At 41.8% G+C, this 24,933-nt stretch overlaps 8 protein-coding genes across 8 annotated transcripts in view; 4 read left to right on the top strand and 4 right to left on the bottom strand.

Moving 5' to 3' along the window:
• BDR25DRAFT_118743 (uncharacterized protein) overlaps positions 1–2,624 on the bottom strand; it is a 4,597-nt gene extending 1,973 nt beyond the window's left edge. Inside the window, exons 1-3 of the mRNA XM_033683673.1 lie at positions 2,008–2,624; positions 355–1,954; positions 14–305 (exon numbers count right to left, since the gene is read on the bottom strand). Of these exons, the coding sequence (XP_033550909.1) occupies positions 14–305; positions 355–1,954; positions 2,008–2,471 (2,356 nt within the window). The 5' untranslated portion in view covers positions 2,472–2,624. The remainder of the gene's footprint in view (positions 1–13; positions 306–354; positions 1,955–2,007) is intronic.
• Positions 2,625–3,750: 1,126 nt separating this feature from the next.
• On the bottom strand, positions 3,751–5,131 carry BDR25DRAFT_385522 (uncharacterized protein; the record flags this gene model as incomplete). Its single annotated transcript, XM_033697942.1, has 5 exons — positions 3,751–3,846; positions 3,984–4,324; positions 4,388–4,535; positions 4,585–4,787; positions 5,071–5,131. 5 exons carry the CDS (start codon positions 5,129–5,131, stop codon positions 3,751–3,753), a joined length of 849 nt encoding a protein of 282 aa, XP_033550910.1.
• A 461-nt stretch (positions 5,132–5,592) lies between these two features.
• BDR25DRAFT_351606 (uncharacterized protein) lies at positions 5,593–6,449 on the bottom strand (the record flags this gene model as incomplete). The annotated part of the gene is made up of 6 exons (XM_033694880.1): positions 5,593–5,778; positions 5,846–5,864; positions 5,897–6,025; positions 6,055–6,101; positions 6,193–6,344; positions 6,389–6,449. 6 exons carry the CDS (start codon positions 6,447–6,449, stop codon positions 5,593–5,595), a joined length of 594 nt encoding a protein of 197 aa, XP_033550911.1.
• On the top strand, positions 6,444–7,221 carry BDR25DRAFT_301571 (uncharacterized protein). The gene is made up of 3 exons (XM_033689608.1): positions 6,444–6,678; positions 6,732–6,824; positions 6,877–7,221. Exons 1-3 carry the CDS (start codon positions 6,548–6,550, stop codon positions 7,007–7,009), a joined length of 357 nt encoding a protein of 118 aa, XP_033550912.1. The 5' UTR covers positions 6,444–6,547; the 3' UTR covers positions 7,010–7,221.
• Positions 7,222–7,354: 133 nt separating this feature from the next.
• Positions 7,355–8,366, top strand: BDR25DRAFT_332274 (uncharacterized protein). Its single transcript, XM_033692734.1, has 2 exons — positions 7,355–7,500; positions 7,553–8,366. Exons 1-2 carry the CDS (start codon positions 7,365–7,367, stop codon positions 8,302–8,304), a joined length of 888 nt encoding a protein of 295 aa, XP_033550913.1. The 5' UTR covers positions 7,355–7,364; the 3' UTR covers positions 8,305–8,366.
• Positions 8,367–8,568: 202 nt separating this feature from the next.
• BDR25DRAFT_301573 (SGNH hydrolase) lies at positions 8,569–10,230 on the top strand. The gene has a single exon (XM_033689609.1). The coding sequence runs from the start codon at positions 8,783–8,785 to the stop codon at positions 9,974–9,976; it is 1,194 nt and encodes a 397-aa protein (XP_033550914.1). The 5' UTR covers positions 8,569–8,782; the 3' UTR covers positions 9,977–10,230.
• A 1,049-nt stretch (positions 10,231–11,279) lies between these two features.
• On the top strand, positions 11,280–13,989 carry BDR25DRAFT_301574 (alpha-xylosidase). The gene has a single exon (XM_033689610.1). It carries the CDS (start codon positions 11,364–11,366, stop codon positions 13,833–13,835), a length of 2,472 nt encoding a protein of 823 aa, XP_033550915.1. The 5' UTR covers positions 11,280–11,363; the 3' UTR covers positions 13,836–13,989.
• A 3,621-nt stretch (positions 13,990–17,610) lies between these two features.
• On the bottom strand, positions 17,611–18,531 carry BDR25DRAFT_351611 (uncharacterized protein; the record flags this gene model as incomplete). Its single annotated transcript, XM_033694881.1, has 3 exons — positions 17,611–17,692; positions 18,405–18,475; positions 18,520–18,531. 3 exons carry the CDS (start codon positions 18,529–18,531, stop codon positions 17,611–17,613), a joined length of 165 nt encoding a protein of 54 aa, XP_033550916.1.
• Between the last annotated feature and the right edge of the window lie 6,402 nt (positions 18,532–24,933).

Genomic DNA, 24,933 nt, shown 5'->3' on the forward strand with positions numbered 1-24,933 from the left:
ACTGTGTTGTCCAAAGAGGCCGACGCGACCAGCTGGCCGTCGGGCGAGAAGGCGACGGCGTTGACGCAGTTGGTATGGCCCTCGAGCACGCTGCGGCAAGCATCCCAGTCGTATTCCCTCTTTGAGAGTACCTTAACCCACTCTGACATTTCGTCTATGAAAGCTTTCTGTATTATACTCGCCTCAGGGGCAAAGATAAGAGCTGAGGAATATATTTGTAGAGGAGCATGTTGGGATATATGTTGGAATTGAAGCGTGAATCGTTGAGCGTCTTGGAGGAACTGAGAGAGAGCACTATTCGATGACTATATCGCGTGTTAGTAATACAGTATAGCATAGTAATAAAACCCCTACATTAACCAGCGTACAAAGTATTTCTAGTAAGTAAGCACATTGATTTGTATCCCCGACTAGACTCATTGCTTCAAGCCAGTGAAGGAAGTGTTTCCGGACAAACGTATCTGTAGAGTCCTGGTTGTTAATATGGCGCTGACTCTGCTTTAGGTGATACACCCAGTAATGGCAAGCGTACTGCAATTCAGGCGACAGATGGCTTGTAATCCTTCCTTCATCAACCTCGCTTCTTAAAGTCCCAGGCTGTAAGTCGCATATGTTCTGTCGTAGGCCGTTTGTACTAGACATGAGTTGAAGGCAATAAGACGCTAACCTCTCGTGTCTTGCTCTTTCATCCACCCAGAACGGGCTCTGTCCCTGTTTTCGAGGGTCAACAAGGAACTCGCGAAAGGACAAATGCAGCAGCCTAATAGGAGCATCTTTGCTCTCAGGAACACTAAGAACTGAGTGCAAGCCTTTTAGCTGATGTTGCACTTTCGTCTGTCGTACTTGAAGAAGGTGTGCGAGAGATCTAATAGAGAGAGGGCTCTCTAAGATGACTATGCTCCCTACGACTTCACAAAACACCCGAAGCCATGGTTCTTTGTCCCATTCCTCTTTCCCCACAAGCAATTGGTTTAATACTAGAGTATATAGTTGATCGAGTGGTGAAAAGACGAACTTTGGATGTTGTAAGACATTAATTAAGTACTCTTCAGGATCACTTGAGTCTGCGCCTACATATCGACATACAGTAGCAGCGTAGATAAATAGCGGAACAGCTAGCTCCACTAAACCTTGAATCTGGTGTGGCGCTGGCCAGTCTGTAGACAGCATGTGCTTCTTTCGTATTGTATCGAGCTCATGCACCAGGAAGAGGCGTATGTCGCGTTCAATCGTGCGCCTTGGTACTTCGTGGAGTACTAGGTCTTGGTATGTGCCGTTTGGCATCTCCCTGAAACCAAGGCGAATGTGGAGCTCTGGCCGGCTAGTCACCACGATCCGTAAAGGCACCGGATGGATGTCTTTCGTCCGAGCAAGCAGCTGAAGGATCGCTAGAGTGTCTGCTTCTCGCTCACATTCATCCAGCGCATCTATCACGACAACACGAGCCAAGACTGGCGACTGAGTCTGCTTTATTTCTAAGAGTGGCTGTAGGATCAGCTTCTCGAACTGGACTTTTAGAGTCTTATCCGCAATTTTCGGGTCCTCGTCGAGCACCTTCCTTATCCCGGGTACCACGCCTGGCTCGTAGGCTAATAGGTCGGTAGCGATTGTGGTGAAGAAGCGTGAGGCGTTGGCGCGCTCGCCTTCACCTTTCTTAAAGAAGAAGCTCGCTCCTAGTTGTTTGCGGTCGGCGAACAACTGAGCAACCGTCCGCGCTATTGTAGACTTCCCTGTCCCAGCCATGCCGCTCAGCCAGAATATAGATTTGCCATCCTTGTTGTTCGCCCATATTGTGATCTCGTCTAGCAGCTCGATGCGGGTGTTTGGTAGGCATTGTGTGTTCTTGTCTTTCGTGTAGGAGTTGTAGGATGCTCCATTAGCGGTAGGTAGCTTGGTTAAGTCCAGCTTTTGATTCACCTGATCTAGCTTCTTGTCAGAGTCGTGGATTAGACCCCTAGGAGAAATGGTTAGCTACCTTCGCGGTAGAATGAAGTGAAAGGAACCCACATCTGATCAACTTGAAGCGCAAGGCTAAAAGTGTGCCCATACTTCTCAAGATTCTGAACCGTCTTCTCCACCTCCTTGCTCGTCAATGGCCATCTCAAGGCTCGGAAGCCGAATTGACGCAGCGCTTTTCGGCGTCCGCTGGGCTCGAGTTTGGCTTGCAGGGTAGCCTCGAGTTCCGTCAGCTCCTGAAAACATCTTTGAAGCGAGCCTGGTAAGGAGGCAGTAGGCGACTGCTTGGCTTGCGCTAAGGTACGTGTTGTGGAGAGCTGCGACTCATCCTGCTGGTCTAAAAGCTGTCGAAGCTTCTCAAGAACATTCTTGATATCCGTCACCTTTTGTTGGAGGCGTCCGATGTCCCTCTTTGCGTCCTTGACACCGACTGAGTACTGGAAGCAGATCGACGCGACTTTGGCGGATATGTCGACGACGGCTATCACGCTTGCCGCCCCGGAAAGGCCATCCATGATGCGGCGCGCGGTCGGGGCTGCAGTGGACGTTGTGATTTTGTAGATGCTTCTGCGTAAGTTCGCAAGGCGGCGAGACCGTTCCGTGGGGGTCAGAGATGTCGTCGTTCATCTTGAGTGCGGCGAGGCTGAGAAGGCTGCTGCGGCTGAAGGCTGCAGCATTGAGGTGGGCTATTTTAGGGCTAGCCGCGTTATCGATAAGGCTTGCTACAAGCTTCATGCAGCCACGTATTATCTAAGTTAAAATACAGCGTATTGGTGTGCGAAGTCATCTCGGATCTGTGATCGCCCTGATTGGAGGGCTTAGATTGGAGGTACCGACAGGGATAGGGACTCCGCATAGATTTGCGCGCGAACATCGACACACAGCTAATAACAATCTGTAAGCAACTTCGTGTGAATCTTTGGCTTAGATAACACCTCTTATACGTATTATGGAGAAGATGGAGCTTAGTGGTAGCGATATAGTAAAGGGACAATGTTTCGCTACAAAAGAAGGCTCTGGGCGAATTAGACCAGAAGGCGACAGCGTAAAGGTATTTTGAAGAATTCAAGGGCTCCTAATGTTGACAAATAGCTGCATGATATAATTTATATATAATTCTTATGAAACTCGATATGTGTGAGAATTATAATTTTGTGAAGTCAAAGTACCCCTCTACATTTTTGGTACGGGTGGTTTGCGCGGTGGGGTTCCCCCAAGTGTAGGACAGAGCGTCAAATGCCGGGGCTGTATTCAATGGTGTCGCCGTGATCGAAACTGAGATCTCATCCGAGTTCAGCCATTTACTGTGATATATCTCGACTAGACGAATATGTTTATGACCCGGGAGTTGGGTGTAAGAATATGGGCTAAGCGTATTCGGCGACATCCTTTTCTCTCGAAAGCTAAAAATCGCCATGTTAGTGGAAGTCCGAGATCTGAATATAAAACTACGGACCCCATAGATTCTTACCGGTTCTTGTGGTGGGGAAGCTGGAAGCTCAGCTGGTGAAGTGTTCAGCTGCCGAAAAGGCGCGTTGGATTGGCCAAGTCTGTTATCACCGGCAGGCTACCTAAGGCTGGATTCTGCAGTTGGAAACATCTCATTTAGCCTGAGACCAAATTAAAGCAAAAGATTGATGAATATTATCTTAAAACTGTTGAATTCGTACAGCGTTCGTGAAAGATCAGAGGGTGCAAACAAAGGCACCATAGTCCCGGGTGCAACCTTCTCCCACTCATTCTTAAGCGCCAGCCTGAGCAATGCCCCGGCATGGGAATCCTGGCATTTAGGTCTCAAAAATTACGAACAGTTTTCTCAATCTTCTCAGAATCAGCATCAGCAAGTTGATACCCACCAATAACTGCGTACAGCGGAACCCCCAGGACGAGCTCAGTTGCGTGGACGGAAGCGTTGATAACACCGGCGTGACTTCAGCCCGTGAGGAGAACGAGGCCTTTGTCTAGATGTATGTGTGAGCTAGAGTGGAAATTGAAAAGGGTGGACTGCAAGGATTTTTAAGATTCACCATCACGAATCGCTCCTCCATGATATCTTCATCTTTGAGCCACTTGCCGATAATAGGGTCGAGCCGAATGCCCCCGGGAATACCATTTTCGTAATGTGTGACACGTGGGATTTCCCCTGAAATGAAGAGCGTATTGTTCATAACCATGTGTGCGTCGCAGCTTTTATTGAGAATTCCACCCGCGAGCTCGATCTCGTCGGAAGAAGGATCAGGTTCTAAAATTATCGGGAACCCTGCATCATTTCCGCGGAAATCGGGTCGGTTGGGATGAACATCAATAATGGCTTTCTCACGCGATGGATTGGCGTTGTTGATCATACGGATTGCTTTGAAGAGGCCTCCTGAGTCTGGGTTTAGCGTTTTAAAAATTGAGAAGGGTATAGGTGCATTGCAGTAGGGCACACCCGAATGATCACGATGATAGTGTGAGAGGTGAATGTGCTCGACGGCCCCAAGATCAGTGAGTAGTCGTTTCACATTCTTCTCGAACACTCCCGCTTCTATCCTTGCGTCGAATAGTAAAACGTTTTTTGCATCACCACTCGGTACGGTCTGGTTGTAACTAAGCATCTCATTTCAGGAGTGTTATACTAGAACTCACGATCATGAGGAATAATCCATGTGCACCGCAGCAGATGCTGTCCATTCGCATTTGCTTTGTAGCACCACCATGGACCTTCGGATTTTGCAACGAGGTTAATGGGATGCCCATAAACGAGCCCGTGGTTTCGACCGTGGGGTTGGGGGAGTGGGAGATGATGTCGAGCTCGTCGTTCACGATGACTACGATTTCGAGGCTATCGACTTCCGTAAGGTTGTGAGAACCTACAGTTGACAAAGGATTTCCTTTCGTGGGAGAAGATTGGGGTGAATCCTATGGCCGATGGTGTAGGTAGAATCCGGACATTGGAGGAAACTCAGAAGTGATTTATATCTGGTGTGAAGGACTCTTTCATATATCATCCTTGCACACCCAATCTGATCGAATCCAGATTGGAAAGAGGCTAGATCTCATTCTCCATTGTAATGATTAATCGCTGAAGAATGTCGCCAGCTCTCGGTAATTATGTAGATGTGAGCATCGTACGATACTTTCGAGACTGAGCCCTTTTCCCGTGTTGATCTATAACGGGCAAAGTTGATTGCATGGTTGAAAGGGACGATTGATTAGAAAGGAGTAAGCAAATATCGAGCCATGTAGTTCGGTGATGCGATAATTCATGATCGGAGAAGGATACAGACGGTCGAGGCTTTGGTGTTGGCAATACGCTGCCAAGGCTTACAGACCAGTTCTCGGCAGCAGGTCAAATCCAAGGATGTCTTCTGTTTTGCAACATGAGCCTTTCTTGTTGAAGAGTGACTCTTGTTTTCATTTTCGTTAGCAAGTTGTGTGAAAGTTCCTTCCTTGACTCGCAACTTGAATATGGGGGACCATGGGCAGGACAAATGTGGAGCTTTTGGGAGCACAGAGATGAGGAACTGAATTGATTGCTAAAGGAGTGTACCTAAGGGTCTATATATATGCAAGAAAAGGGGTAAGTATTGGCATCATATGACTATCGTGTGAGCCATGCGTGACTACTGCAAACAACAAAGGTTAATTGGTGCCTTACGGCTCGGCGAAGTGAACTCCGTTTATAACTTTCAAATCGTTTGCAAGTCCGGGAAGGGAGATTATGATGGGTTGAGGATTTGACAATTCTATTCCTCCAGAAACTGGTCTGGGTGGATATCCAAGGCTGCCAAGAGGGTATGTTAGACGCTCGACATCCTCTTTTCTAGGCTTTAACACTAGCTAGAAGTACAGGGGCGCGGCACCTAGCCATCCTTCCTCTAATAATGCTAGTCCTTATCTTCGATACCTTGGTTACGAGTATTCTCCTGGATGAGAGAGGTGTGGATTGGCAATGCACAAGGCAGGTTTCTGGCAATAAAGCACTCGGAAGGCTCCATAAGGCAGGTGATCAGCCCTTTGCAAGGCGGAGAGGGCTTGGCGGATGGAAGAGTCGATCTTGAGCTGGTACGTTAACCTAATCCAATTCCTTCGCAATGCACACTCGCTATAGTCCACAAGCTATTATGATGCAGAGAAGCTTCCCAGGGGCCTCCCTTGCTGCCCTATCCATCCCAGCCATGGTTTTCAACCATCCTCCCTGTTCTTGAAGAGTATGAAGAGTTGTGAGAGCAATCATGATGCCTCAGACGCCACCTCCGTCATGACTTCATCATTCGCTTGTCGATAAGCTAAGAAAACGACCAATGCTGGCGTTGTTTTAAATTTGCGGATGAGAAAAGTGGGTGTTGCAGGGAAGGATTGAAGAGTACTACTTGGATGTGGAGAGTAATGTGGTTGCCCCTGCTCTGTCGAGAGAGGTACACGGGTTGCTAGGCAACGCTAGGCCTACCCTGGAATAAACAATGAAGTAAAGTCCATTCTTGAGCCTCATCGCCACGACTACCACGCATTAAAAGCGCTCCCAGACTCTATCGTAAATTATATACACCACATCAACTCTCACTCACTCTTCTGTAATTCCACGATCCAAGGACATAGCGCTAAAACAATGGCTACGAACATGCTTGCCAGTCGCGACACCAACGCTCAGCCGAAGTCGACGCCGTCGCCAGAGAAGCAGAAGCCGAGGAGCATGGAGTATCACCGGCAGGTTCTGGAGTCGCGTCTGAAGAGCGGGCAGTGAGTGTCACTCACGCAAATGTGAAAAGTGCGAGTTCTGACAACATGCAAAGGAACCAGCAGAACTACATCTCTCCGTCTGACGAGATCATGTCTCCGGCGACCCAGAAGCTCAATGCATTCCGCAACAAGCACGTCATGAAGAAGTATTGCGCCCAAATTGTCGACGACGAGTGAAACTACTAACAGAGAGCTTAGGTCGAAGCCGCAGACGCTCTTCAAGAAGACTAGCTCGAAGAACTTCGAGGCTGCATCCGCAATGGGCACAGCCATGTTTGCTGATATTCCGAAAGAAGACCCGAAAGATAAGGGCAAGACGGAGGGTTCTTAGCCTTGGTTGGGTTTCTTAGTCGCTTTCATCTCTTCGTCAATACCCGGATCCAGACCGAAGGAGTCTCTCGATACGACTCTTGGATCCAGCAGTCCTGCTATGATTTGGGGTTAGTTTGCATCGGATGGGCGAAGTAATTGGGCTGCTTTGGAGTTTGGGCTATGATAACAACTCGACCACTGTAACAATACTTAAATGAACCCATTAGCGAGCGAAATGCCAGTATGATGAACACTTAACCTTCAGTGCCCAAGTGATGATGAATCGTAGGAGAGCTACTCGGCACGGCTTCGACCAAAATACACGCCAAGCGCCCCACCTGTTCACCCAAGCTCATGCTTTTCCACCGCAACTAATGATTACCACCAACGGCGACCAAAAATCTCTGGAAGATGAGATATTCGATCTCGAGAGGCGTCTCCAAGATGCCAAAGCGCGACTGAACTACAGCAAATCGGTCGTAGCAAGCTCAACACCGGCGAACGATGCAGGTCAGCAGATTACCTTGACCAGCAGCCCTAGACTACTCTAACACGACTGCAGCCCTCCATGCCCTATTCCTCTTATCAGACTCAGCCCTCCCATTAGGGTCGTTTGCCTTTAGCAGTGGCCTAGAATCTTACCTCGCCCACCACAAGCCATCACCGCCCTCTGCCTCTCAGCTTTCGTCCTTCCACACTTTCCTGCGACTATCGCTCTGCACCCTTGCCTCCACTGCCTTGCCTTACGTTCTAGCTGGGTATCGGCACCCTGAAGACGTAGAGGCATTGGACAATGACTTCGATGCGAGCACACCGTGTACGGTCGCAAGGCGGGCAAGCGTAGCACAAGGACGAGCGCTGCTCACGGTTTGGGACCGGAGCTTCAAGGCACAGCATAGCAGCACGACGACTGCGGCTAGTATACATAATGGAACAGATAATCGACAGCAGACCGCAGTCGACGCCATAACGTCCTTTTCGACCACCCTTCGCACCTCAAGCCACCTTAATGTGCATCTTGCTCCACTCTGGGGTCTTGTCTCTAACATCCTGTCTGTCCCACTCAACGACGCTGCATACCTGTTCCTCTTTTCGCATGCGCGAACTGTTATCAGTGCCGCAGTTCGCGCCAGTGTCCTAGGGCCATATCAGGCACAAGCTGTGTTGGCTAGTACAGAGCTTAAATCGAGGATTAGAGGATTGGTGGAAGAGGGTTGGGATCGGAATATCGAAGATGCAGGACAGAGCGTTCCAGTCATGGACCTCTGGGTTGGAAGACATGAGAAGCTCTATAGTCGGATTTTCAACTCCTAATGGTCCATGTGTAGTAAAAGGCAAATGTGCCATATAGACATTAATTATTCGCTGGGTACAAGCCCCAACTTTTTTACAGACTTTGTATTTCTTTCACCAGACGCCTCGCAGCCGGTGCATCTCCTCGCGTCACTTGTAGACACCGATGGAGCTGTCTCTGATGCCAAGACGTAAATAGCTTAACTAGTGGTCAATAGCTGAAGCGCCGGCATTCTGCGCCTCCGAAACTCAGCCATTCACTTTCCACGCCAACCCCGCGTGCGTCCTTCACTCGCAACATCGACTCTGCCTGGTAGTCGCCAAGGCCCGTGATCTGCAGGATGCTCTACCAAAGATAAACAGCAGGACTCTACATACTTCTATCCTTAGTACTAACTCTTCTTTTGGAGCCTTTATTCCTCTAATGCGTTCCTGCACTGTTTGATAGCCGTCTGGGTATTCCTTTGTAGTCCATCCTGGTTCTACCATCTGTGCAAACATGCTCCTATCGCAACAACTCTTAGCAATACCTGCCTCTCTATTCTCTCTCGTTTCTACTGAACAGGTTCCGCTCAAGATTCCCGATGCTAAATATCCTTGGATCCGCAGGTACGCGTCAATAGGTGACTCGTACGCCGCAGGGCTAGGCTCAGGCAGCCGAATAGATTGGTCGTGCTCCAGATACAACAACTCTTACCCCAACATCCTCCACGCCTCTTTCCTGGGAGACGATCCAAAGCGAAACCACCAGTTCCTTGCCTGCACTGGAGCTGCAAGTACGGATGTCATCGAGAAACAAATCCCCGCTCTCCATGACAATCTCGACCTTCTCACCATCTCCGCGGGCGGAAATGATGTCGGGCTCACGGTGATACTGAACAACTGCATATACCAGTTCTTCATGGCTGGGGAAGACGACTGCGAACTCGCTATGGAAGAAGCGCGGCAAAATATTCACAATGAAACCCAACTCCATCGCAACGTCACCCTGCTCTACGAGGCTGTCAAGCCTAAGATGAACAAGCACGGGATCGTATATGTCACTGGATACGCAACTTTCTTCGGCATAGCCGATGAACTGTGTGATAGTGTGACTTGGGCTGTGTGGGATGGCGTTGAGTCTGGCCAAACGAAGCAATTTCTGACACTCGAACGCCGCATCTCGTTGAACAAGCTGGTGCAATCCGTCAACCTTGTACTACGCGAAGCCACAGAAGCCATGGGCCCTAATTTCCGGTTTATCGACTATGACAAGCACATCGCGGAGGGCCGAGGCAGATATTGTGAAGTCGGTGTTCAGGAACCTGCTCCAAACCGCTGGGGCTTGGATTTCTACGAATGGAACACGATCGACTCAGGCGAGAATAGCACGGAGATGGGACGAACGGGCGACGATGTTCCTAAAGGATCTTTCGAAGGGGACATTGCGGAGCGCATCAACAAGACGTTGCAAGAACATCCAGATTGGCAATTCGATCCCGACAAAGGCTTCGTTAACAAGTCAAAGACGATGGTTAGGGAGGAGGGGATCATTGGCGATACAATTAGCTGGATGTTACCGGATTCTTGGAAACGCGTCTTCCATTTGCGGCCACAGGCACATGCGCTTATTGCTGCGCTCATCTCGGAAGACTTACAGAAGAAGGAAGGGAAAGATACGGTTCATCCCAATTTCCTCGCTGCACTACCGTAGAGATTGCGACAGGATGGTCTGAGGGATGATGATGGTCTCCATGATGTACCGAAGGCCTTACCTAAGAAGTCGACTTTAGAAAGGCTTGAGGCGAAATTGAAGAGACTCCTTGACTAGGAATAGGAATGAGATAAGACGATTTGACGATTTCGGGCCTTTTGAGTAACGTTTGGGTTGATGATATAGCATCTGCTTACTGGGGTTTGCTTTCAGGCGTTGCTTTCTCGATTTAATCTTGCGTCGGTATACCAGCGGGGTGTTATGAAACCTTTGTCTCGTTTACATGCGATACCAACCATAATGATGAGATGTGTACAGCTGCCACCTCTGTCGCATTAAACATAAGCCCCCAAACACTATCCCTCCACCCCGCCTCCACTAACTCTCTCTCCCTCTGCAATAACACCCCCTCATTCCCTCATCCTACACAAACTTATACCAACTTGCCACACGCGCCGTTCAGTGAGTCGCAGAGATGGTAATTTAGCATGGATCTCGACGAGTTGGTGGCTGAAGTAGTGGTTAAAGTTATCAGTGACTTCAATATGGAGCGCACTACTGTGCATGTCGAGTGAAGACGTAGAGGATGAGCTGAGGATGGCGTGGGATGCACGAGCGGCACGCTCAGAGAGAGTGATAGTCCACTTGACGTACCGAGAGCCTCATGGGAGGTTGGGGGAGATGATGCATAGACATCACCCCGGGGTTGATGTGGACCGGCACCTTGCTATCAGTCCCCCGTAGTGCCGGGTGTTTGAGAGAAGGCGGACATTGCCACGACACATGAAGTCGTCATTGCGCTTAAATGGAGATATGCGCGGTAGCAGACACAGGCGTACTTCAATATCTCAGCTGTTCGATAATTTTGATGCCCATGGGCCGGTGAGTTGAGGAGGTTAGGAATGGGGTAGGTCGCATGTGAAGGGTAGGTACACAGCACTGGAGAGGCATCTAAGCACGAAGATATAGAAGCGTGCTATTGTCACTCACCTCTTCGTGCATCCTAACGACGCATATAAGGGTTAGTGGTGATGTGCTGAGGTTGCTACAAGCCATTGCGGGGATGGCCTCCTGGCAACGAATTACACAGGCTGCGTTAACACGCCTCTTTCCCGCCTCTGCAGCACCATCCGAAAAGAGTCACATCATTCCCGCAGGTCAGCTTCGTGTTTTGTGTGTTTCGGGGGCGGATGCCAATGCGTGAAGGAGTGTTGGAGTCGTCTGACCGAGGTCACGAGCACCCGTTCCGAAGCATGGACACTTGGTGGAGGGCCAACGTCCCTCTATTTACAATGATCCACCATTCCGTCTCCCACAGCCCTCCCCGGCTTCATCATCCTCTCCGGTCACACCGTCGAGGTCTCAAGTGAAACCCAGCACAGAAAACATGCCTCGACCCGCGCGCTACGACTTCCACACCAACCCCGTGGCTCATCCCAAGGCCATTGTGACGGGCGAGACGTACCGCTTCACCGTCCTCACCGATGGCCTGCTCCGATTCGAGTGGGCTGAAGACGGCCGGTTCGAAGACCGAGCTTCCACCTTCGCCATATGTCGTAAATTGACTGTTCCAGACTTTTACGTGTGGGACCGTGGCAACATCATCGAGATCGTCACGAAGCGCTTTCACGTATTTTATAACAAGAAGAGATTTAGCTCCGATGGCTTTTCTATACAATTGAAGGGTCCAGTGACGGCTAAGTGGACGTATGGTCAAAAGGTGTCTAATTTAGGGGGCACTACCCGCACATTGGACACGGTCGATGGAAGAACAAATGTGGACCCCGGGGTGCTTTCGCGCGAGGGTTTCGCGGTCCTTGATGACAGCAAGACTATGATGTTTGAGAGCGATGGCTGGATAGGACCTCGGAAGACCGGCAACCGGAGCGATGGGTACATTTTCCTTTACGGACACGACTACCGCGAGGCCATGAGGGCATACTATGCTGTGTCTGGAAGTCAGCCTCTGTTGCCTCGATATGCGCTTGGAAATTGGTGGAGCCGATATCACCCATTCACAAGGGAAGAGTACTTGGATCTTATGGACCATTTCGATAATGACGACGTTCCCATGAACGTTGGGGTTCTGGATATGGATTGGCATCGGGTGTGGGATCTTCCTCCTGGGTACGGCAATGGATGGACGGGCTACAGCTGGAACAGAAAATTCTTCCCGGATCCTCCCGCTTTTCTTGAAGAGCTCCATGATCGCAATCTCAAGATAACGCTCAATGTCCATCCTGCAGATGGCGTGCGAGGCTACGAAGATCAGTACGAGGAGGTCGCCAAGTACCTTGGTATTGACCCGAAGACCAAAAGAGCTGCCGAGTTTGACTGCACAAACAAGGATTTTATGGACGCATATTTTGACATCGTGCATCACGAGCATGAAGCAGAGGGTGTCGATTTCTGGTGGGTGGATTGGCAGCAGGGGAACAGCTCCAAGATTCCTGGTGTGGACCCTCTTTGGGTCCTTAATCATTTCCATTTCCTTGACATTGGCCGAGGGCGACAGAGACCTCTAATTCTTTCTCGTTTTGGAGGTCCAGGATCACAGCGATACCAAATTGGCTTCTCTGGCGACACCATCATGACCTGGGCGTCGTTAAGTTTCCAACCAGAGTTCACTGCAACTGCATCGAACATTGGGTATGGATGGTGGAGTCATGACATTGGTGGCCATATGCATGGCTTTAAGGATGATGAACTTACCGCGCGATGGGTGCAGCTGGGCTGCTGGTCGCCAATTCTTCGACTGCATTCTTCAAATAATATCTTCAACACCCGAGAACCATGGGCATTCAGGCCAGAAGCCTGCGGCGTCATGGAGGACACCCTCCGCCTACGGCATCGTCTCATCCCCTACCTTTATACCATGAATGCACGATCAGCATCTGATGACGAGCCTCTCATTCAACCGATGTACTGGGATTACCCAGAAGTCAGTGAGGCGTACAAGGTTCCGAACCAGTTCCGCTTCGGAAGCGAATTGATCGTGGCACCTATTACAAGTGCCCGTGATACTACCACGCATCTTGGTGCCACGAACGCTTGGCTTCCTCCTCTACGCTTCGTTGATATCTTCACTGGCGTTGTTTACGACGGAGACCGTGAGCTTCTGCTGCACCGACCCTTGAGTGGTTATCCTGTCCTTGCTGCAGAGGGTGCAATCATTCCACTAGATGCAGCATGGCGTCCTGCGAATGGCTCCCCTAACCCCACTGCTTTGGAGATTCTCCTCGTAGTCGGAGCAGACGGTTCCTTCAGCCTGATCGAAGATGATGGCTCGGGCACCCGCGTGGATGATGGCGACTTCCGCATGATTGAAGAAGGTGGTATTGAGTCTGGCTCCGACAACGTCCGTTTCAGCTACACTCCCATCACCTACAAGCAATCCACTGGTGTCCTCAAGATCGGCCCAACATCTCCTTCTGATCCCTCAATTCCAAAGAACCGTAACTGGAAAATCCGACTAGTTGCCCATTCACTGAAGAACAGGTCCGAGATCCGCTGCGTAGTGACATCGTCCAAGAAAGCGAAGCCAATTCCGTACACAACTACCTCGGTCAATAACGGCACGATCTTGTCGCTAGGCAGCGTTCCCTCCGATCATACTTGCATCGTCGAGCTAGGCTCTGGACCTCAGCTCGACGTGCTTGATCCGACGAAGAAGATTTGGCCGATCCTCTATGATTCATGTATGGATTATGACAGGAAAGACGGGATCTGGAATGTAATCAAGGCTGATCAGCCTCTGGGGACGAGAGTTGGGAGGCTACAGAATATGGGGATTAAGCAAGAGCTGTTGGATGCTATACTTGAGTTGATGTTGGCGGATTCGAGGTATGCGAGAGAATAGGGAGGGTGCTAGGGCCTGGGAATGATTGGCATATAAAGAGAGTTGGTGAATGTGGTGAACATAGATACGTCGTACTTGGGGCTTTTAGTTTATTTCCGGGATTATAGTCTGTAGCATTAGGGCTACAATGTTTGTTCAATGCATGATGTTGATGACACTCACTGCCGTTTTGCTCATTGTTTGGATATTCAGCATGCTTGTGTGTGCAGGATCATCTTAGATGGTTTACTTGCAGGATAGACCAAACAAAGCAGTCCGAAAATATACTAAGGCTCATTCAACTTAGGTACCGTCATGGCAATGGTGGGTAGTGCTAGGACATGTGTAAGTAGTGTTATTCCATGAGTAAGTAGGATCTGCATGTGGGTAACAAATACAAGGCATAATTTTACACTAACGTACACCACAGGCGAGTTGCTCACACACCTAAGTTGCTTACTTTTGCTAAGACTACACTAAACTACTTTTTATACACTAAAATATTCCTAATAACACTACTTAGATATGCTAAAACAATGTTAGATATAGCTTACACTTTAAGCTTTTAAATAAAATATAACACTTTTAAAGTAACATGCTATAGCTATGTATAATAAGTAACTAATATACTAAATAACTTTTATAAACTAATTATATAGCTAACTTATAAAAGCTAGATAATAATAAAAAGTAGGTAACTATTAAGCATATACTTAAGTTAAATACATAAGGATTTTTCTTTTAAATAGTATCTATTGTAACGGTACAGGTAAGATAATAGGTTCGAATGCGGTAGGAATCCACTCAGAGGCATATAGGAGTGCGTGGGGACTTAATGACCTGGGAATCCTATTAACACCTATAGGCCTTGTACAAAGAATATTAGAAAACTACTAAGCTAGCTACAGAAGAGAGGTGCAACTAAATACATAGCGGAATAGAGGTAATAGCAGGGGGTAGAGCAGAGTTAGAGCTAGGTTAAGTCAGGGTCAAGGCTAGGCTAAGTCAGGGTTAGAGCTAATATAGGGTCCCTTTAGATAGGTTCTAGGCAACCTAAGATAAAACAATTTATAAGAATTATTACACTACCCCCCCTCTATAGACTAATAGTCCTTATTAGTAATTATAGTAGAAAATATTAACGTACCTAACAGGTTGGCCGGCCACTTTTGCTAAGCCCCTACTAAACTCTACCTATCTACATAATGCCTTAACAACAACACTAGATTAAATCTTCTAAAGAACGTTAAATATAGCTTGCTCTTTAGGCTTTTAAATAAGACTTAAAACTCTTCTTATAACATGCTACAGCTATCTATAATGTCTTTTACACAACACTAAGCAATTAACGCGCTAGACAGCCTTTATAAGCAGAATGCTAGCCTAAATTAAGAAATCTAACTAAGCTTAAAAAAAAGGTAGTTATTAAGTACATACTTAAGCTTATTACACGCAGATTTCTCTTTAGGCTTATAGCTATAGCTAATATAGCTAATTCCTTGCCTGTAAAGCGTAATCTAGGCTAAGTTAGCTTAAACTAGCCTAGTATATAAGTTAAGCACTGCCTTAAGTTTATAATAAAGTTTAATTATAAGTATAATTATAAAAGAGCACTTTATAAGAATCTAAAGGTTATCTAGGGCTAGTTTTACCTAGTAGCTAATATAAAAGCTAAGTACAGTATCTAGAATAAAGATAGGTATAACTTTAATAAGTTAGGCTTTATAATAAGCTAGATATTAACTAGAGTAGTTATTACAGCTTTAGAGAGACAAAAATAGCTAAAAGTAATATAGTAAAGTAATAAAAAGTAGATAATAGTTATCTAGAGTATTAACATAATAAAGTAAGCTATAAGATTATAAAGCTTTAAGCAGTAAATAAGGCTGCTACATAACATAAATTACATAAAAAAAAGTAAATTTAAGTAAAAAAAACTTTAATAGTTAAGGATAGAGCTTATCTAACTACTCTAAAGGAGTTTAAAGCGCGTAGTAATAAGAAGAAGCTAAAGACATAAGTACACGCTAAAGAAGGTAAGCTAAGTTAAAAGTAATGTAAGCAGTGTAATTAGACTAGGCATAACTTACATACATATAAGTAAGTAGTAGAAGTAGACTTTAAATAATATCTTATGTTATATTACTTTATATAAGGCTAAAGTAGGCTGTTTTGCAAGAGAATAGGGTGGTTTTAGTAAAGGCTTAGCAAAAGTAGCTGGCTAACCTGTGTGGCTAGCCAACCTGTTAGGTACGTTACTATCTTTTCTTTTATCTTTAAACTAAATTAAGTTTAATTTAGTAAAGTGTTCTTACTTTAAAATATTTTTTTACACTACTAGTAGTATCCTCTAAACTAAACACCACGCATGTAGTTATTAATTATTAGAGTAGTAAAAGTAACTTATTACTTAAAAATAATTTAGATAAAATAATAATGTCTTTTTTATAAGTCCTTCTTTTTAAATTATACTGTAAGGATGTAAGGCTAGGATGGCGCTTACGTGTAAGGCCGAGATGGTGCTTACGTGCAACGGGTATATATACCTGTTGCACGTAAGCGCCATCTTGGCCTTACATTATCCCCCTTCTTAGCAGACGCATGTCCCAGGCGTCACATAACCTACCTGCAGCTCAGAGGCGCTATGCGCATGTCTTAGTTACCGGCTAAAGGCTGACCACCTGTGGCCTAGAGGCGCGGGATAAATAACAACGCTTAGTGGCCTACGCCAGCTAAGCCATATACACTAGACCTTCTAGCAGCTACAACGTTGCGCTAGAAGAGGCCGCCTTACGTTTTAGTCTAAAAACTAGCTAAGCTGTCTAAGGTGTAGGTTAAACACATAACTGTTCTTATTATTAGTTAATTATTATATAAAAACAGGGCTTTACACTACTCTGCTAATACAACTAAAAGGTATAAATAATTAACTAATGTTAATTTTTAGGTGCAGAATAGTATATATACCTGTCGCACGTAAGCGCCATCTCAGCCTTACATATACACTATAAGGTAGGCTACTAACGTACTTTAACGTGTTTTATCACTCATCCGCTAAAATCAGTCATCCGCCAGCCCCACCAAAATCAACGCGTCTCTATCAACTAACATGCCTCTACCACCACCACAACAGCTCTAATTAGGTTAAAAAGAGGGCAGACTAGCATTAGCTGCCTCTGTTCTTTAAACTTACAAAAATCTATCTGTTTATTGCGTCTTAGCGCTATACAACACGCCTTAATTAACGCTTTGCAGTTGCCTTACAGGCGCCCTCCTATAAGCTACAGCTAACGCAAGAAAATAAAAGCTATTACCTGTTAAAAAGTAGTCCCTTATACGCTAGATCTTAGACCTTAACTTGCGCAGTTTTCTACTACATATTATTAATGTGCAACAAATAGCAGACACTCTGCTTGCTGCTTACAGCCAGCAGCCTCCACCCCCGCGTGTAGGCAAATGCTAGGTAGCGTGCTTTATTAACAGCTAGCTAGAGCTTAAGACAAAGTAGGACAGAAAGCTGCACTTCTAGCGCGCTCTCTATTAGGATCTAGTTAAGTTTAGAGCCTAGTTTAAGCTTATAAAAGACACGTGTTAGAGGTATAGGATACTAGACAAGGATACTTATAACTTTAATAAGACAGAATTTATAATAGGAATTGCTAGCAGCATGTCTAAGGTTGTTACAAGCTCTAATAAAGTTAGTTAAGCAACTACTATCTAGCTAGGCAATTATAACTAGGTTACAATAATTAAGTGCATTAACGCGTCTAGCTAGGTGCTCCCCCCGCTCATCATCCTACCAGGCAAGCTGCACCAGGCTAGCTGGTATCGCAATATCCCTAGCGACTAGACGCTTACAGTGAGCGACAACAGCTGGACTACTAACCAGCTTAGTCTGTCCTAGCTTAAGCACTTTAATAATTAGACTGCGTCGCGTACAACTAGGGCCTACCGCCTGCTTATAGTAGACAGCCACAGCAGCTATGCGACGCCTAAGTTTAACTAATACTATACAGAGAACAAAATTATTAGTCTCTGCATGCTAGCTTATAGCTCCTACCTCCTACAGCCTCTAGATGTTAGCTGCTTCTCCCTGCTTAAGACAGCGTATAAACGCAAGGTTTTTAAGCTAGCGCGTAATTATATCTACTATGTTAATAAGCAAGACTTTCTAAGCATCTATACGCGTATTAGACCTATACTGTTTACAAAGTAGACAATTAAGAGCAGCTTTTAAGCTGCAGGTTTAGTCCTATACTGTCCTAATCACATCTTGTTGTTGCTTACTGTTGTCTGTACGCTGTCTCCACTAGCGCAAGAAGCTCACAGTGAGACGCGCTAGACTGCAGAGACGCCTTATACAGTTGCTTAGCTGCAGCAGCAGGCTTAACTTATCTATAACTGCCTTAGTTGTTAATTGCAGAGCCCTACTAGCTAGGCAATAGCTTAGCTTGTTAAAAAATGTTAAATAGTAATGCACTTAGTAATAATTCTTACAGAGGAGAACACTAAGCTGTGTTAGGCTAACTATTGTTAAGAGCAGAAAAGGCAACAGCAACAGCAGTATATTGCTACAGGAGGGACTCTCACAGGCTAGGAAGGTCAGAGGCTGGCTGCAGAGGCTGATAGGGTGGTCGAGGTAGATGCGCAGGCTCAGGCATCTCAGAGCTATCGCCGAGCACCACCAACCTGCTCAAAATGCCACGTGCAAGGCCATAACAGGACTTAATGTAGAAGCAATTAGGAATCTTTTGTATATATATCTATATAGGTTTAATTTAGTTGCTGTTCAGTTATCTGTCAGAAAGGTGCTCTAGTTTTGGTGGGGCTGGCGGATGACTGATTTTGGCGGATGAGTGATAAAACACGTTATAGGCGAGTTGCTTACACACCTAAGTTGCTTACTTTTACTAAGACCCTACTACACTACTCTTTTTACACTAATGTATTTCTAATAATACTACTTAGACATGTTAAAAGAATATTAGATGCAGCTTATGCTTTAGGCTTTTAAATAAAACGCAACACTTTTTAAGCAACGCGCTGCAGCTATCTATAAAGTCTTTTAAAAGATAATAAGTAACTAACGCGCTAGATAACTTTTTTAAGCTAATTATATAGCTAACTTATAAAAGCTAGATAATAATAAAAAGCAGGTAATTATTTAGCACATACTTAAGCTAGATGTGTAAGGATTTCCCCTCTAGCTAGCAGCTGTAGCTAATATAGCTAATTCTTTACACGCTAAGTATAATATAGGCTATATTAGCATAAACTAGCTTAATATGTTTATTAAGCATTACTTAAAGCTTAAAGTAAAGTTTAAGTGTAAGTATAACTATAAAAGAGCCTTTTATAAAAATTCTATAGTAATTTAAGGCTAGTTTAACTTTATAAAGAATATTAAAGCTAAGTATAGCATTTAGAATAACAACATGTACAACTTTAATAAGATAAAGTTTATAATAGGCTAAATATCTACTAAAGTAGTTGTTATAGGTTTAGAGAGATAAGGATAGCTAAAAGTAGTCTAGCTAGGCAACTAGAAGTAGACAACAGCTATTTAGAGCATTAATGCTAAAAGGTAAGCTATTTTGCTTTTTATTATTTTTTAAAGTAGTAACTACTTTTTAAACTAGTATAAAAAGAAAAATTTACTCTAGAATTAGGTTATTATAATCTTTAAGTGTAGCTAGACTACTAATTAGCTTAGTTTAGACTAGTTAAAGCACTTTAACGCGTATATAAAGAAGTGTACTATTAGCAGCTACTGTCTACTAGTTATTAATAGCTATAAAAGCTATAACTTACTTTATTTCTAGTAATACTATAAAAATAATAAGATTATTACTATTTATATGCCTTTTTACTTATTACACTTTTTATAGCTACTTAATGTAGGTTGTTTTACTTCTTTAAAAAAAGTGTATAAGCGCTAAGCTAAAAACCTTATGTATAACTAGATTACTTATATTATAAAAATAAAGTTTTTACTATGCTTTAAAGCAGCTTATTATGCTATAATTACTTCTAGTAATATCTAAAAAAAGTTCTAAAGCGCTAGATTAGTTTCTTTTAACCTATAATAAGTTATAATAGGCCTTAATGTAAAGTTACGCACTCTATTACTACTACTACTTATATATAATAAGCCCTAGTAGTTGTAAACTCTAAGTAATACTTTAAAACTTAGGTTATAATTAATGCTTATAAAAATAAAAATTTAAAAGTATATAAATAGTTTACTAACTTCTATAGTTAAGGTGTTTAAAAAAGTCTTAAAGAGAGCAGCAATAATTATGTATAAGCTAGTGTTAGTGTAATAAGAAATTACTAAGCTTTAAGTAGCTAATAAAGCTGCTACATAACATAAATTACATAAAATAAAGTAGATTAAAGTAAAAAAGACTTTAATAATTTAGAAAAGCTTATACTTAATAGCTTTAAAGAAGTTTAAAGCGCGCAGTAATAGAAAAAAGGCAAAGAAGTAGGTGTAAGCTAAAGTAGGTAAGCTATCCTAAAGGCGCTGCAGATAGTGTAATTAGACTAGGCATAACACGCAAACATGTAAGCAAGAAGCAGAAGTAGTATCTAAATAATATTCTAGGCTGTACTATACTATATAGTGCTAGAGCGGGTTGTTATAGGCTATAATAGAGTTTGTTAGGGTGGGGTCTTAGCAAAAGTAAGCGACTCAGGTGTGTGAGCAACTCGCCTATAAAGTACGTTATCGCTTTAAAGAAGTTTACCTAGGTATATTTAAAACTATAGTTTAGTACTTATAGGCTAAAAGAAATCTTTTTTTATAGGTAGAAAGACTAATCTAACTAAGATACTTTTTTTAATAGCTACACTAATAAAGCTCGCTTTAAATGTAGAAAACGCTTTCTTTTTATTTATTTTAAAAGTTAAAAATGTTTATTATACCTTAGTTTTTTTTTAACTAGTAATAAAATAAGCTTATAAAAGCTTTATTATATTCTCTACACTTTTAAACTAAAACTAGTCTAATTTAGCTAGGTATTCCAGCTTTAGATAATCCTTTGCAATACTAGCTATATGTTTCTATATTAACACTATATATGCGCGCTTACTCTAATAGTAATCTAAATTAATAATAAGTCTATCTATAATAAAGGCTTACTATTATTTAAACATAAGTGCTTTACTATTTATAAAGATTTTAATCTTAAGTGTATATTTAGTAAGGTAAATTTACTAAGTTTAAAAAGTGCCTAAAAAGTCTCTTACACTTAAAGTAGTAAAAGTAGTATAAGGTGTTATTAAAAATAATTTAGTAGCTAGTAAAGGTTAACTAGTAGTTTTTAGCTAAATTAGCTACTTAAGCTATACTTATAATTAAGTAATCTAATTATTAATAAATATACTACTAAAAGTTAACTTTAAATTAAGTAGAAGTATAGCTTTAAGTGCTGTAAAAGTAAGTTTAGCTATTAACATAGATTATTAATTAACTTTAAAAGACTTGCCTTAGCTAAAATGTATTTTAATTCTAAAATTAAAAGGTAGTTAGTTAGACATTAGTAGTTGTCTTTAATTTTAATAAGTTATTAGTAGTCTTTAAGTTTTTACTTTAGCACACTTTACATTACTTTTTTAAAAGTAATTTTAATTATAAGAGATGAAAACTTCTTAACTTAAAAGCTTTAGTTAATAAAAAGTCTTTAGTATTTTATCTATAAACTAAATAGTTTAATATAACGTACTTTATAGGCAAGTTGCTTACACACCTAAGTTACTTACTTTTACTAAAACTCTACTAAACTACTTTTTTTACACTAATGCATTTCTAATAATACTACTTAAATGTGCTAAAAGAATGTTAGATATAGCTTACACTCTAAGCTTTTAAATAAGATATAAAACTTTTAAAGAAACATGCTGCAGCTATATATAAAGTCTTTTAAAAGATAATAAATGACTATAGCACTAAACAACTTTTACAAGCTAATTCTATAGCTAACTTATAAAGGCTAGGTAATAAAAAGAAGTAAGTAATTATTAAAACTATACTTAAGCTATATGCGCAAGGATTTTCTTTTTAAATAGCATTTATAGCTAATATAGCTAATTCTTTACACACTAAGTATAATCTAGGCTATGTTAGCATAAACTAGCCTAGTATATTTAGAAAGTATTATCTAGACTTTAAAGTAACATTTACGCGTAGTAAAACTATAAAAAAGCTTTTTATAAAAGTTCTAGAGTAATTTAAAGCAGGTTTAGCTTTATAGAGAATATTAAAGCTAAGTATAACATTTAAGATAATAACATGTATAACTTTAGTAAGATAGGCTTTATTATAAGCTAAATATCTATTAACTATACTTATGCTTAAAACTTTACTTTAAGCTTTAAATAACACTTTATAAATGTACTAGGCTAGTTTATGCTAATATAGCCTAGAATATGCTTAGCGCGTAAAGAATTAGCTATATTAGCTATAAATACTAACGTACTTTATAGGCAAGTTGCTTACACACCTAAGTTGCTTACTTTTGCTAGGACCCTACTACACTACTTTTCTTACACTAATGCATTCTTAATAACACTACTTAGATGTGTTAAAAGAACATTAGATATAGCTTACACTCTAAGCTTTTAAATAAAACATAATACTTTTTAAGCAACACGCTATAGCTATTTATAGAGTTTTTTAAAAAAATAATAAGTAACTAACGCACTAGATAACCTTTTTAAGCTAATTATACAGCTAACTTATAAAAGCTAGATAATAATAAAAAGCAGGTAATTATTTAGCACATACTTAAGCTAAATGCGCAAGGATTTCCCCCTTAGCTAGTAGCTGTAGCTAATATAGCTAATTCTTTACACGCTAAGCATAATATAAGCTATATTAGTATAAACTAGCTTAATACATTTATTAAGTATTACTTAAAGCTTAAAGTAAAGTTTAAGTATAACTATAACTATAAAAAAGCTTTTTATAAGAATTTTATAGTAATTTAAAGCTAGTTTAACCTTATAAAGAATATTAAAGCTAAGTATAGCATTTAGAATAATAACATGTACAACTTTAATAAAATAGAGTTTATAATAAGCTAGATATCTACTAGAGTAGTTATTATAAGTTTAAAGAGATAAGGACAGCTAAAAGCAGTTTAGCTAGGTAACTAGAAGTAGACAACAGCTATCTAGGGCATTAATGCTAAAAAGTAGGCTATTTTACTTTTTATTATCTTTTAGAGTAGTAACTACTTTTTAAACTAGTATAAAAAAAATCTACTTTAGAATTAAGTTATTATAATCTTTAAGCATAGCTAGACTACTAATTAGCTTAGTTTAGACTAGTTAAAGCACTTTAACGCGCATATAAAAAAGTGTACTATTGTTAGATATGCGCACCTACTGTCAAGACAGGAGGAACGTTTGACGAAAGCTGCTACATAGTACGAGCAATAAGCTCAAACAGTATGTTGCTGCAAATTGCTGCATTTTGCAGCATTTTGCAGCATGTTGCAAGCTGGTCGCGCAGAGGGCTAGTGCGCGAGGGACTTAGATTAGAAAAACAAAAGCTAAGCAACACAAGTAGAGCAGAAAAAGGATTAAGAAATAAACACTATTAATATAATTAATTAATTATCCTATACATTATATCTAAACCTATTATTTATCTTAGGAAGCCTAGAAACAGTGCTTTAATCTAATAATTAAGAGTCTTAGTGCCTCCATTAATACAAAATGGCCACCCAGCCTCCTCGAGACGCGACAGTCGTCCTTCGAGACCACACCGACTACAGAGCCTGGATGATGCAGCTGCAATTGAGATGTGTAGCGCACAGCATCTGGCCGCAAGTGGATCCTAAGTTGACCATCCAAATGATCTCTAAACTAAGAGCTCTAGAGATGCTGCTAATAGCTAAGTTTTTACTAGCCTTTAATGTTAAAACGCCTACGCACATAAACAAGCTATTAACAAGCAGTGTTAGAGCCTTTAAAGAAGCTATTAAATACTATAAGATTAAGGCTAACAAGTATAAGAGTAATAGACATAATTATAAAAGAAAGTAATTAAGCCTTTAATAGATTATTATCTTTATCTAGTTAATAGTTAGCCCACATCTGCAGTGTATATGCTGTTCCCTAGATTAACTACTTAGACAGTAAATTATAAACCTTAAAGCTATAGTAAGTGTTAATAACTAATTTAAACAAGAACACATGTATAACTAATATAATGCATTTCTAAAGCCACTAAAAAACGTAAGCATATAGGACCTATAGCTAGCAGAGTATAATTACGCTGCTATAAAAGTAGAGACACAAAATGTTCTAAAAACAACGCAGTTTAATGCTGTTACAAAGGACTTTCTAACTACTATAAATAAAGTTGCCCTTTATTAGTCTATAACCTTTTAGAAAAGTAGACAGTTTACACTAAACATAAATTAAAAAGAAATAATAAAGCGCTTTTAAAAACATATAATGTTAAATTATCTAATACATATAAAAAAGCATAAAGCTGCCTTTATAATAGATAACTTATTATACTTTACTAAAAGTAAAAAAACCACCTAGGGCATAAATAAAGACGCCTGTAGTGCAGAAGTTATAATAGTAAGAAAATAAAGTAGACCTTAACATTAATGTTATTAAAAAGATAATAGGAAGTTATCTTTAAGCTAGAAACCTGCTAAAACAGAAGGCACTAAATGTCCTACATGCAGACACATCTATGCACTAAAGAACTGCTTTTATGTCTATCTAGACAGAGCACTAGACTAGTAGATGCTAAATAAGAGAGTTAAAGAGCTTATAGCATTAAAGCGTAAGCACAACTTAGAATTTTAAGGCCTACTTAGAGGGCAGCATAGACATAATTTAAAAATACTAATCCTAAAAAGTTTACATACACCTATGCTAGAGATATAAGAAGACTAACTTAAAAGCTAGAAAGTATTAAGAGTTAAGGCAGCTGCATTACTAGCTATAGTTAATTTAAACTAGAACAGATATCTACTAAGAGAATTATTTATCTTTAACTTAAGCTTAACATGCTACACTATAAATAATTTTAATTAGATCTATAACTATTGTTTACTAACACTAAAAAACTTTATCTAGTTTAGAAACTCTT

Source organism: Lindgomyces ingoldianus, assembly GCF_010093535.1.
Source record: "Lindgomyces ingoldianus strain ATCC 200398 unplaced genomic scaffold BDR25scaffold_7, whole genome shotgun sequence".
NCBI classification, from domain to species: domain Eukaryota; kingdom Fungi; phylum Ascomycota; class Dothideomycetes; order Pleosporales; family Lindgomycetaceae; genus Lindgomyces; species Lindgomyces ingoldianus.